The sequence below is a fragment of the Podarcis bocagei genome, assembly GCF_964188305.1.
Source record: "Podarcis bocagei genome assembly, chromosome: 12".
NCBI lineage: Eukaryota > Metazoa > Chordata > Lepidosauria > Squamata > Lacertidae > Podarcis > Podarcis bocagei.
Genome location: NC_138137.1, coordinates 62453747 through 62466027, shown reverse-complemented (window position 1 = coordinate 62466027; position 12281 = coordinate 62453747). Strand labels below are relative to the sequence as shown.

General features: G+C 48.0%; 1 protein-coding gene and 1 long non-coding RNA gene across 2 annotated transcripts; one reads left to right on the top strand and one right to left on the bottom strand.

Moving 5' to 3' along the window:
* Nucleotides 1–495: 495 nt before the first annotated feature.
* LOC308569922 lies at nucleotides 496–2529 on the bottom strand. Its single transcript, XR_014000926.1, has 2 exons — nucleotides 1702–2529; nucleotides 496–692 (listed from the first exon to the last, which is right to left on the bottom strand). It is a non-coding gene; the product is annotated as an uncharacterized lncRNA (long non-coding RNA).
* Nucleotides 2530–5694: 3165 nt separating this feature from the next.
* On the top strand, nucleotides 5695–12123 carry LOC308569952 (lysozyme C, milk isozyme-like). Its single transcript, XM_081164228.1, has 4 exons — nucleotides 5695–5875; nucleotides 6193–6354; nucleotides 10418–10496; nucleotides 11787–12123. Exons 1-4 carry the CDS (start codon nucleotides 5740–5742, stop codon nucleotides 11851–11853), a joined length of 444 nt encoding a protein of 147 aa, XP_081020354.1. The 5' UTR covers nucleotides 5695–5739; the 3' UTR covers nucleotides 11854–12123.
* Nucleotides 12124–12281: the final 158 nt, after the last annotated feature.

Here is a 12281-nt window from a genome sequence, read left to right as displayed (position 1 = left end):
CATTGCAGCCCCCAGGAAGCCTTGGGAGGAGGCAGGAGACCTTCAGGAGACAACAGCCAGGCTCGGTCCTCCAAAATGGCTTCCTCTTCTGAGGCCGCTTGCCTGGCCTCTCCCAATGGAGAGGCCTCCTCCGCGGGGCCAACATGGCAGGGAGAGAGGCTGCCCTGCGGAGGCCAAGCCATCGTGGCAGGAAGGCGGCTGAAATCTTTACAATTTACAATAGGCAGAGAATTCTAAGTATGGAAAAACCAGAGAGAGGAGCTGAGGGAAGTTGGGGGGGAGGGGAGGGGAGGATGGGTTCTTCTCTGGAGGAGGGAGGGGGGAAATTAAGGTTGATATGTTTTATTGATAAAATGTTATGTTGCAATTCCTAATAAAATTTTATTTAAAAAAATGTTCAGAAATATATTTAAATATGAATACTTGGGGGATTTTTTAAGTCAAATGAGGCAACAGGGCAGAAAGGACTTAGGAACGAACACATGCAAAAGTGACTTGCGGGAAATAGAGTGTTCATTCAAGTTTTGCAGGTTTTGAAACAATGCAAAAGAGACTGCACAAGCGGGTGGAACTGGATGTGGGCGGGGATTTTGCATATTGCAAGGAATGGTTTCTCTTTGGAAATGCCTTCAGCTTTCTTCGTGGAAATGTTACACACCCTTCAGAATTTCTCCGATGACAATAGGGATGTCCTATTCAAGAAGAAGAAGAAGTTTACTATTTATACCGCTCCCAACTGACTGGATTGCCACTTTGGGCAGCTTCCAACTTACCGTATTTTTCGCTCTATAACACGCACCCGACCATAACACGCACGTAGTTTTTAGAGGAGGAAAATTCGTAGGCATGCCACCCGTAGGCATTGCATCCATAACACGCACAGACATTTCCCCTTACTTTCTAGGAGGAAAAAAGTGAGTGTTATGGTGCAAAAAATACGGTATAGAAAAACATAATAAAACATTCCTTCCAGTAGCACCTTAGAAACCAACTAAGTTTGTTCTGGGTCTGAGTTTTGGTGTGCATGCACACTTCTTCAGATACACTGAAACAGAAGTCGCCAGATCCTTATATGTAGGGAGAGGGTGAGGAGGGTTCACCCATTCCCACCACCCTTCTGAATAATCCCCCATTGCTCCCAGGCTTAATTAGCTTTTGACACATCACAGGAAGCACCAGCTGGGCTTAATTAGCTTTTGACACATGTTGATTCCAGTGGGTTAGAAGCATCTAGTACACAGCTCAAATACACACATGGGTCTAGAATTCAGTTTTAAAACACAAACCTTAATTAAATTCTAACACTAGCTGGATCCAGAATTTAGGGTCTCTTGCACCCACCAACTCATAACAATAGTTTCATATTTACATAATCAAACCATGTAAGTAATGTGACTGGCTATGCATTGCCAAAAAGAGGGTACCAGTTTGCACAGGCAACCCTCCAGGCCTCTCTACCTGAAGTTGAAGGGGAATGAGGGGAGAAATCTATACCATTAGTCTCCAGATATTAACAGGGCAGCCCTTGTCCTTCCTCTCCCACTGAAACAGACTCCCCACAAAAAGGTAAATCCCTTTAGTGTCCACCACTTTGGGGTCACAGCCACCCATATAACCCCAACTCCCCAATAGCCACAGTATTAGCCTCTTAATTGGAACTTTCCCTCAAAAAACCCTATTAGTTCTTGGTGTGACAAATACCTTCTTCCGAGCAGGAGAGTCTAACCCGGAGCTCTCCAAACTGTGTGTCGCTGCTCATTAGTGTGTCGCTTGCAGTGTGAAGTTGTGTCACACAAATGCTCCCCATGCTCCTCCCAGGGCTGGAAAGGGGTTAGTTTAACCTCCGGTTTGCTAGTAAAACTGAATTACTGTGTTGTGAAATGATGCATCTCTAAGAAGTGTGTCACCAACTTGGAAAGTTTGGAAAGCTCTGGTCTAACCCTGGAACTTCCTTATTTCAAAGGGGAGTTTTGGTAACCAAGATATATATCCCGGTTATCTTCAATCACTGCATAATTATGCCTAGTGTGCCATTACCTCCCCAAAAGTCCAAGAAAATGTGAATTCCTGTTTCCTTCCTTCCTTCTTTTCTCATTCCAGTCTTGCTACACTTTCTTTTTCTCCACTGCTACATATTTTGTTTCTCAACAAATGCTTTCCTTGCCATTTGGCAGGATTGACCTGCTGATCTCCCAGCACCAGAGTTATCTTTTGATAAAGGGTGGTATATTAATAGAATATAATAACAATAACAATAATAAACTATTCATTTATTAGTCTTTAAGGTGCCACATTGTCTCCCTGCTTATTTAACTTATATGCAGAATTCATCATGCGAAAGGCTGGGCTGGATGAATCCCAAGCCGGAATTAAGATTGCCGGAAGAAATATCAACAACCTCAGATATGCAGATGACACAACCTTGAAGGCAGAAAGTGAGGAGGAATTAAAGAACCTCTTAATGAGGGTGAAAGAGGAGAGCGCAAAATATGGTCTGAAGCTCAACATCAAAAAAAGGAAGATCATGGCCACTGGGACCATCACCTCCTGGCAAATAGAAGGGGAAGAAATGGAGGCAGTGAGAGATTTTACCTTCTTGGGTTCCATGATCACTGCAGATGGTGACAGCAGAAGCGAAATTAAAAGACGTCTGCTCCTTGGGAGAAAAGCAATGACAAACCTAGACAGCATCTTAAAAAGCAGAGACATCACCTTGCCAACAAAGGTCCGTATAGTTAAAGCCATGGTTTTCCCAGTAGTGATGTATGGAAGTGAGAGCTGGACCATAAAGAAAGCTGATTGCCGGAGAATTGATGCTTTTGAATTATGGTGCTGGAAGAGACTCTTGAGAGTCCCATGGACTGCAAGAAGATCAAACCTCTCCATTCTGAAGGAAATCAGCCCTGAGTGCTCACTGGAAGGACAGATCGTGAAGCTGAGGCTCCAATACTTTGGCCACCTCATGAGAAGAGAAGACTCCCTGGAAAAGACCCTGATGTTGGGAAAGATGGAGGGCACAAGGAGAAGGGGACGACAGAGGACGAGATGGTGGGACAGTGTTCTCGAAGCTACAAGCATGAGTTTGACCAAACTGCGGGAGGCAGTGGAAGACAGGAGTGCCTGGCGTGCTCTGGTCCAGGGGGTCACGAAGAGGCAGACACGACTAAACGACTAAACAACAACAACAATTACATAGATTCTATATCTTTAAGTGTACACATGCTGCCTGTTTTGATCTCTTCAATTGAAAATGATAAGTGAATGTTGAGATATTTCCTAAGTTGCACACTGTTATCATATATCAAACCAAAATTGCACCATGTGTCTGTTTTTTTGCAGGGGGTGGGGTTCCTGTCAATACTTATTCCCCTCCCCTAGCGTTATAATAATAAATTTTATTCGTATCCCACCCTCCCCAGTCAAAGCCAAGCTCAGAGCTGCTAACATCATATAAATAAGACCATATGCACAATACAATTAATCAATCAAAATTAAGATACATCCCACAATTAATTCAAACAATTAAAACTAAAACTAAAACTGGACAAGTGGCAATCTTCAGGTTAAAATTGGAAGCGGTTAATATTTGCCAAGACCAACTGTTTCCACTGATATTATAAGGACCTATGAGTGGGCTGGGAACCTCCTTCGCGCTTGTTCTTATACAAAGAGAAAATGAGTCAGGCTGAACCTTGACCAAAGGCCTGGCGGAACAGCTGTGTCTTGCAGGCCCTGGTCTCTTGGGGAAGAGCGTTCCACCAAAAAGGCCAGTCTGATCTCCCTGGGGCCCAGAATCTTCAGGGTGTTATTATTTGCAGACCTTAAAGTCCTCCGTGGGGCAGAACAGGAGAGGCAGTCTTGTAGGTACGAGGGTCCTAGGCCGTGAAGGGCTTTAATTAAAACCAGCACCTTGAACCTGATCCTGTACTCCACCGGGAGCCAGTGCACTGGGTGAATGTGATCTCGCAGCGAGGACCCCGTAAGGAGTCTCACTGTGACATTCTGCACCCGCTGGAGTTTCTGGGTCAGTCTCAAGGGCAGCCCCACGTAGAGTGAGTTACAATAATCCAGTCTGGAGGTGAGCGTCGTGTGGATCACAGTGGCGAGGTCGGGGCGAGAGACGTAAGGGACCAACTGCTTAGTTTGGCGGAAATGAAAAAATGCTGCCTTTGTTGTCTTCTTGATCCTTGTCCATCCTGGCTGATAAAAGCGAGCCGTGAAGGGCTGGGCGATGGGCTCTGTGGGCTGGTGAATGCTTCTCTCTGTGAGGTAGCCTTCCGAGACCTGCTGAAAGAGGCTGTCATTAAACCACTTTTTTAAAAAAAATCTTTAGACCTGGCTAATATTGCCAACTATCACCCAGTCTCAAATCTTCCATTCTTGGGCAAGGTGACTGAGCAGGTGGTTGCTGAACAACTCCAAGCACACCTGGAGGATGCGGACCATTTGGATCCCTTCCAGTTGGGATTCAGGCCTCACCACGGGACTGAAACTGCCTTGGTCGCGCTGGTTGATGATCTCCGGCGGGCTAGGGACAACAGTACTAGTTCTGTTTCCTAGTTCTGCTGGATCTCTCAGTGGCTTTTGATACCATCGACCATAGCATCCTTCTGGACCATCTTGAGGGGCTGGGAGCTGGGGGCACTGTTATACCAGCTCCATCTGGTATGCAGGCTGAGATCCTACCTGCCCACAGACTGTCTTGCCAGAGTGGTGCATGCTCTGGTTATCTCCCATTTGGACTACTGCAATGCACTCTACGTGGGGGCTACCTTTGAAGGTGGCTCAGAAATTGCAATCACCGTATTTTCTGCTCTATAAGACTCACTTTTTCCCTCCTAAAAAGTAAGGGGAAATGTGTGTGCATCTTATGGAGCGAATGCCGGCTGCGCAGCTATCCCAGAAGCCAGAACAGCAAGAGGGATTGCTGCTTTCACTGCGCAGCGATCCCTCTTGCTGTTCTGGCTTCTGAGATTCAGAATATTTTTTTTCTTGTTTTCCTCCTTTCCTAAAACTAGGTGCATCTTGTCGTCTGGTGCGTCTTATAGAGCAAAAAATACAGTAATCCAGAATGCGGCAGCTAGACTGGTGACTGGGAGCGGCCGCCGAGACCATATAACACCGGTCCTGAAAGACCTACATTGGCTCCCAGTACGTTTCTGAGCACAATTCAAAGTGTTGGTGGTGACCTTTAAAGCCCTAAACGGCCTCGGTCCTGTATACCCGAAGGAGCATCTCCACCCCCATCATTCTGCCCAGACACTGAGATCCAGCACCGAGGGCCTTCTGGCGGTTCCCTCATTGCGAGAAGTGAGGTTACAGGTAACCAGACAGAGGGCCTTCTTGGTAGTAGCGCCTGCCCCGTGGAACGCCCTCCCAGCAGATGTCAAGGCAATAAACAACTATTTTACTTTTAAAAGACAACTGAAGGTGGCCCTGTTTAGGGAAGTTTTTAATGTCTGATGCTGTATTGTTTTTAATATTCAGCTGGAAGCCGCCCAGAGTGGCTGGGGAAACCCAGCCGGGTGGGGTAAAAATAATAAATTATTATTGTAACCTGCACCTACACAGAAAGGGAGGCATTGAAGATTACACCCAAACTCTTGTCGGAAGGCACTGGCAATTCTCGCAAGAGATGGGTGTTCTGCTCACCATCTGGACTCCGCCCAAAACGTTGGTCTACAAAAGCCACTGAGGATCCCAGAGAACCAAAGCATCACTCTCCAGGGAATCGCAGAGATGAAGGTTCTGGTCCTCACCCTCTTCTGCCTCCTCCTTGCAGAGAATGAAGCCAAAAGGTTTGATAAATGTGAACTGGCTAAGCGTATGAAACAGGAGGGGTTGGATGACTATCATGGCGTCAGCCTGGCTGACTGTGAGTTTGCTCTTCCTTTTGCTTCAACTTTGCAATTTCTGGTGTTTTAAGGGCAAAGCTGAAATGGGGACTTCTTTTTGGGAAAAGGCTCACATACCCTGCTGCCCATCAAAATGTCCCAACTTTCATTTGTTGTTTGTGCAAATTTCTATTTAAGGCCATGGGAGGGGGGTAGACGTTACAGACAGCTTCCGTAGTGAACATTGAAAGAAAGTTTTTGAATTATTCTGTTTCAAAATGCTGCAACTTTGACAAAAAAAAGTGCACCCCGAGCGTATACCCAAATTGTAGCCCTTTTCTTGTCCACTTTGTTCCAGGGGTCTGTACTGCTTTTTATGAAAGCAGATTTGACACCAGTGCCGTTGGGCCACCAGACTCCGATGGCAATCGTGACTATGGAATCTTTCAGATAAGCAGCCGCTGGTGGTGCGACAATGGACATCGCCCAACAACCAACATGTGTGAAACCTCCTGCAATGGTAAGCAACTTGATACTGCAAGGATTGCTAGCTCACACTTCTTTAAATCAGTTCACATTTGAAGGTGAATCTACCTAATTTGCACTTTCTGAAATAATACACGGACAAACACACTGCACATTCTTCAAAACTCACACTTCTAATCTTGCAATGCCCTTCTCAAGCCAACTGCATTGGGCACAGTATGCCTACAAATAGATAAATTTACAAAAATTACATACAAAAGTACATTAGATTACAAAAAATTGCATACAAAGCTGTCATTCAGGAGAATTTCACACTAAAAAACTGCTGAATTTACATGAAGACTTTTAAAAGAAAGAAATCGCCAACCTCCCTGCCTCCACCCCTAGGGGTCTCTGTCCAGCTCTCAGGACTGTCCTTAGTCAGTGGTCCCCAATGTTTTTGGTACGGTGCCCGACAAATCCAAATTTGCAAGACATGGTGACTACAGATTTATTGTCAAATGAATTTTGGACCTTAGGACTTCCATAAATGCTGGTACCATTATCTTAATAAATTTTAAAATGTGTCTCCCACACTTCTCTCTTCCTGTGCCCCCATCTTTGTTGAATTTGTGATGAACTTTTAATGACAGACTTAATAATAAAAATTAAAACTACATAATGAAATTCAAAATGTTTCACATAGTATAGGTTCCATTTATTCATTTGAGTTAAAGCCATTGGAGTGAGCACAGGAAAAATTTTAGAGAGTACAGTCATTGCTGCTTTCCTCCCCCCCCCCTTCATGTTTACCATGGGAAGCCAGCTGTGCCCTGTTTGTCCTGACTGTGCCACTAAATATTGTTTTTACATGCAAACATACACACTGGTACTGCTGTTGTTGAATAACACCAGGGGGTACTCCTTGTACCAGGAAAATCTATACAAGGTAGCCAGACAATACTATTGCATACACACAGAGCACACACCTAATCATCATCATCATCATCAACATCATTTATTTATACCCCGCCCATCTGGCTGGGTTTCCTCAGCCACTCTGGGCAGCTTCCAACAAAAGAGTTAAAATACATTAAAACATTAAAAGCTTCCCTAAAGAGGGCTGCCTTCAGATGTCTTCTAAAAGCCTGGTAGTTGTTGTTCTTTTTGACATCTGGTGGGAAGGCGTTCCACAGGGCGGGTGCCACCACCGAGAAGGCCCTCTGTCCTGTTCCCTGTAGCTTTGCTTCTCACAGTGAGGGAACCGCCAGAAGGTCCTCAGAGCTGGACCTCAGTGTCCGGGCAGAACAATGGGGTGGCACAGAGGCTTGACAACCATATGTCAGGAGTGCTCTGATGGTGTTTCCTGCTTGGCAGGGGGTTGGACTCGATGGCCCTTGGGGTCTCTTCCAACTCTATGATCCTATGATTCTATGACGCTCCTTCAGGTATGCTGGGCCTTTGAGGCCGTTTAGGGCTTTAAAGGTCAGCACCAACACTTTGAATTGCGCTTGGAAACGTACTGACACATACAGACCACAGACATACAGACAAGTTTTGTGTCTCTTGCTCCACCTTATACTACACAGATATACTGTACAATCACTCAGATGCGCCTCTCTCTCTCTGCTCAGGCTCTTGTCTTCCTCTCTCTCATGCACCACACCTGCAAGCGTGCATCCCTCTGCCCTCACCAGCAGCGTAGTGTGGGTTGCCGCCCCCTCCCTGGTTGGGGCGGGGGTCAGGGGGTGGCACGCAGAGCCCCCAGAGGGTGGACGGAGCCCGCCCCCAGCAGGCTCTTTGACTGCTGCCTCCATCCACCTGCCCACCAGACCAACCTGCCTGCCGCTGTGCCTCAGCTGCCAGGGCTTGGTGCCTGTCATGGGGATCTTCTTTCTCTTCTTCTTCTTCTTCTTCTTCTTCTTCTGTGGCAATCACTCGTAGCCGAGTAAGATTGTCTACCATAAACATGGTTTTAACAGTGAATTGTAGAGGCCAATTCTGGATCCACACGTCCTTCCACAGGGGGGACATTGGTTTTTGGGCAGGAGTTGATCACGGTGAGGATTGGCCAAGCGTGCCTTCCTCTTAGCACGTTTCTCCCTTGTGTCCTGAGTTCGAGTGTCTTCAAAGCCCAGGACACCTTTGGTCAAGGCTGGTCTCCAGCTGCAGCGCTCACAGGCCAGTGTTTCCCGATTGTTGCCTCCTGCTGTGCCTCAGCTGCCAGGTCTCGGTACCTGATTGCACACCCTCAAAAATGTGTGCTGGGGCGATGACCCCTCTGGCTCCTCCACGCTACACCTCAGCCCCTCTCACACACAGACACACACTGCCCTCTTCCCTTCTGACCACACATACATGTAACCCCTTTTTCTCACTTGCACAAAACAACATGTAAATCTGTCCCTCCCTTCTTCCATCACACACACATCACAAATACATCTCTCCCACCTCCCTCACACAACTTGCACATCTCTCTCGCAGTCACACACACATTACTTGAGCGCTAATATCCCAGTTCTAAAAAGCATCTTCGTAGGGCTAAAGAACCATCTGCCAGCAGTGCCACCTAGTGGGCAGCAGCACCCCTTACCATCCGAGGAGACCTCTGCCTCTCCTTTACTTCTCCAACCCTTTTAAAAACAAAACATCCCAGCACAAGGCAAAGGAGGCACCTGCTTGTGGCTGATGGATAGCAGAATCCTGAATGTGCCGGGGCAGCCCTGCTGCTCCTCCCCATCACACCCCTGCCATTTAGTCTTACTTATCATGGGACTAACAAGGCACTCACTGCTTGCTGGCAGGCAGCAGCAGCCGGAGCATGCAGGGATCACTGTACATCTCCTTCCTTCCTTTCATTTTATTTCAAGTAATCTGGAGGCAGGCAGCTGTGTGAAGAAAGGTCCTAGCACTCCTTACCAAAGTATTCCAACGGGGGGGGGGAGCACTGAAGAACTCGCCCCACTTCAGCTGGTTTGGCTGCCCACTTGCAGGTCGGGACCCACAGGCTGGGAAACATGGCCCTAGGCCAGTGTTTCCCAACCTTTTTTGGGCAAAGGCACACTTGTTTGATGAAAAAAATCTCGAGGCACACCACCATTACAGCCCCGTGACGTCAGCGCGCAGCGTCACGCCGGGAGGGACGCACGAAAGTGAAAGTTTCAATTTTTTCCCCTCCCCTTGCCGGGGAACCTCCAAGCTTTGGGGGGGGGGAGGAGGCAGCAAAGCGAGGCAGGAAGGAGAGCGCGGCTTGGCTGGGTGAGCTTTGGCAGGGGCAGGGAATGAGAGCCGCGAGGCGGGCGCTGCGGACGGAGGCGCTGCCCGCCGAGCTCGCAGGCAGCCAGGCAGGCAGACGGTGAGAGCCCCGCGCTGGGCGGCCTCTCCTCGCCGCCGCCGCCCCGCCTCTCGCCGCCCGACTCGCCCGCCTCCCTCCAGGCAACATCTCGCGGCACACCAGGCAACATCTCGCGGCACACTAGTGTGCCACGGAACAGTGGTTGGGAAACACTGCCCTAGGCCATGACCTTGATGTTTGATGCCTGCTTTCATCTAAGGCTACGGCTCTGGGAGAAGGCAGACCCCCTTTGGGGTGTTGACGCTGTGTACTCCTTCATGGCAGGCCCAGGTTGTAGATATGTGTAAGTAAACCATATAATATTGGTCAGGCTGGCCCCCTCCAAGGATGCAGGTCTGGGGGGGTGTGCAAAATTGTGCCTCTCCACCCTGGTTCAGAGTGGCTGGCATCCCACCAGGCCATCAGCGTGTTCCCCAGACCACTGGGCAATACAGCTCCTTACCCAGGGTTCGAGGGACAAGGAGGGTGTTGCTGCAGGGCAGAAGAGGAGGCAGCCATGGGCATAGCCATGGGGGGCAGGGAGGCAGAAAGAAAGACTGAACTAACGGACCAATCACGTCCAAAAAATGGAACTGCTGTGTCCTTGAGCTCTGACATTTGACCTCTAACCCTCTAATTCAGGCTTGGAGTTGGATAGACCTCTAGGAAAAGGCATTCCACAGTTCAGAGGCAGCCTCTGCAACCTTAGGGGTGTTTGTATTATGGGGTTTGCATTTTAGGAATCCCCAGTAACCTCCTTTGCTTTCTGACAAATCTTTGCCAGCATTCTTAAATGATGACATCACAGATGATATCAAATGTGCCAAGAGGATTGTCCTTGACCCCAACGGGATGGGTGCCTGGTAAGTGCTAATATCTCAGGGCTTGTAACATTCAATACCTGCCAAGTTTTCTGTTCACATAACTGTGTAGAGGAAGGTGGTTTCACTTGACTGTTGTACAGCTGGCAGCTAAAGATCCTTCCCCAATAGGCACTGACAAGGGCTAAAGATGCTTCCTTAAATGTACAGCCAGTAGTGCCCTCACTGCTCTGGGACCCTGCTGCCCTTCTCCACTTCCTCTGAGTAACTGGCAGCATCAGACAGTGCTGGGAAGCCAGGAAAAGACCACAGCCCCACCCGCATCACAAAGCCAGCCACCACTGTGTGCAGCAAACACTTGGTAGCTGTCTTGGTGGGGATTTAAGGACATGATTTGGCAACTGAGCCAATGTGGAGTAGTGGTAAGAGAGGACCTGGGAGACCAGAGATCAAATCCTGACTCAGCCAGGAAGTTCACAGGTTGACATTGAGTCAGTCACTGTCTCACAGCCCAGCCCACAGTGTTTTTCTAAGGGGAAGAACCATGTATGCCACCTTGAGCTCCTTGGAGAAAAGGTGGGGTATAAATGTAGTAATAAATAAATTGGAATGCAGGAAAGGAGGAGACAGTCTGAGTTCTGTCATGGGCTGGAGCCAAGTCCTGGAGCAGATGGTTCACTTCCCATGTTTGCTTGGAGGTCTTTCACAGAAGGCTATCAATGCTTAGCAGCCACAATGACTCTGTTCCACCTCCATTGTTAGGCACAATGTGCCTCTGAATGTGCTTTTCACTCACTGGATCATCACCTTGTCGCAGTGTATGGGCTTGCACATTCCTATGACCCTTGGGAGCAAGGCAATCGGGAGTCTCGTACTCCCAGCAGGGTCCCCCAAGGTGGTAGGGTCAAAAGGGAGGAGCTAGACAAAGAATGATCCAAGAAGAAGTCCTCAGTGGCAGGACCGTGAAATCTGGAAGCCCCTAGTCATGAACCGGCACATGGGAGGTGGATACAGATTCAGTTGCTCAGACTCAAGGAATGAGGCAGTTGAGCAGCTCGACAGCTGTATCCATGACTGAGCAGTAAAGTTCCACGGGATGGGATGGGAAGCAAAATTTTGCTAGAAGGGCATCATGGGCTGTTAGTAGGTAGACTTCCCGTTGACCGCTTAAACTGATCATCAGCAGAGAATGACCCTGCAGCTGACACAAATGTCTTACTTGGAAATGTTGTGGAGCTTTTAAAGAAGATCCACCTCACTTGTAGTTAGTTATCCAAGCAACAGTCATGTGGCTTCCCTTGCTTCATTTTTTGCTCTTATTCTGACTTTTAGGGTTGCTTGGAGGGAACATTGCAAAGGAAAAGATCTCTCTGAGTGGACAAAAGATTGCAATCTCTGAGTTCCATGGTCCTGAATGAATTCCAGCATTTCTCTTGAGATCCCCTTTGATGAAACATCTACCTACTGCCATATAATCAAGATCCAGCTGCTTCTTTCTGGGCTAGCATTGGCATGTTGTGCCCCACCCCACGGTGGAGGGAAATGGCCCTCTTTCTAGATGAGGGAAAGTGATTATTATTTTTAAGTGTGTCTGGGGTGGTGAGTCATCTTGCTTTGGATTGAGAGCTTCTCTGCTTGGAAATCTTCAATAAACTGAACATAAACAAAACTCTTTTCTTTCTTGCTTGGTAAATAGAAATAACAGAATTAGGTGAAGCATCATCGTCTCATCATAGCTGGCAGGGAGGCGCAGAGGCGTATCAAGGCCCCTTGCACCCTGACAAGGAGCTGTATGGGCACACGCACACCAGGAAAATCACTTCTCGC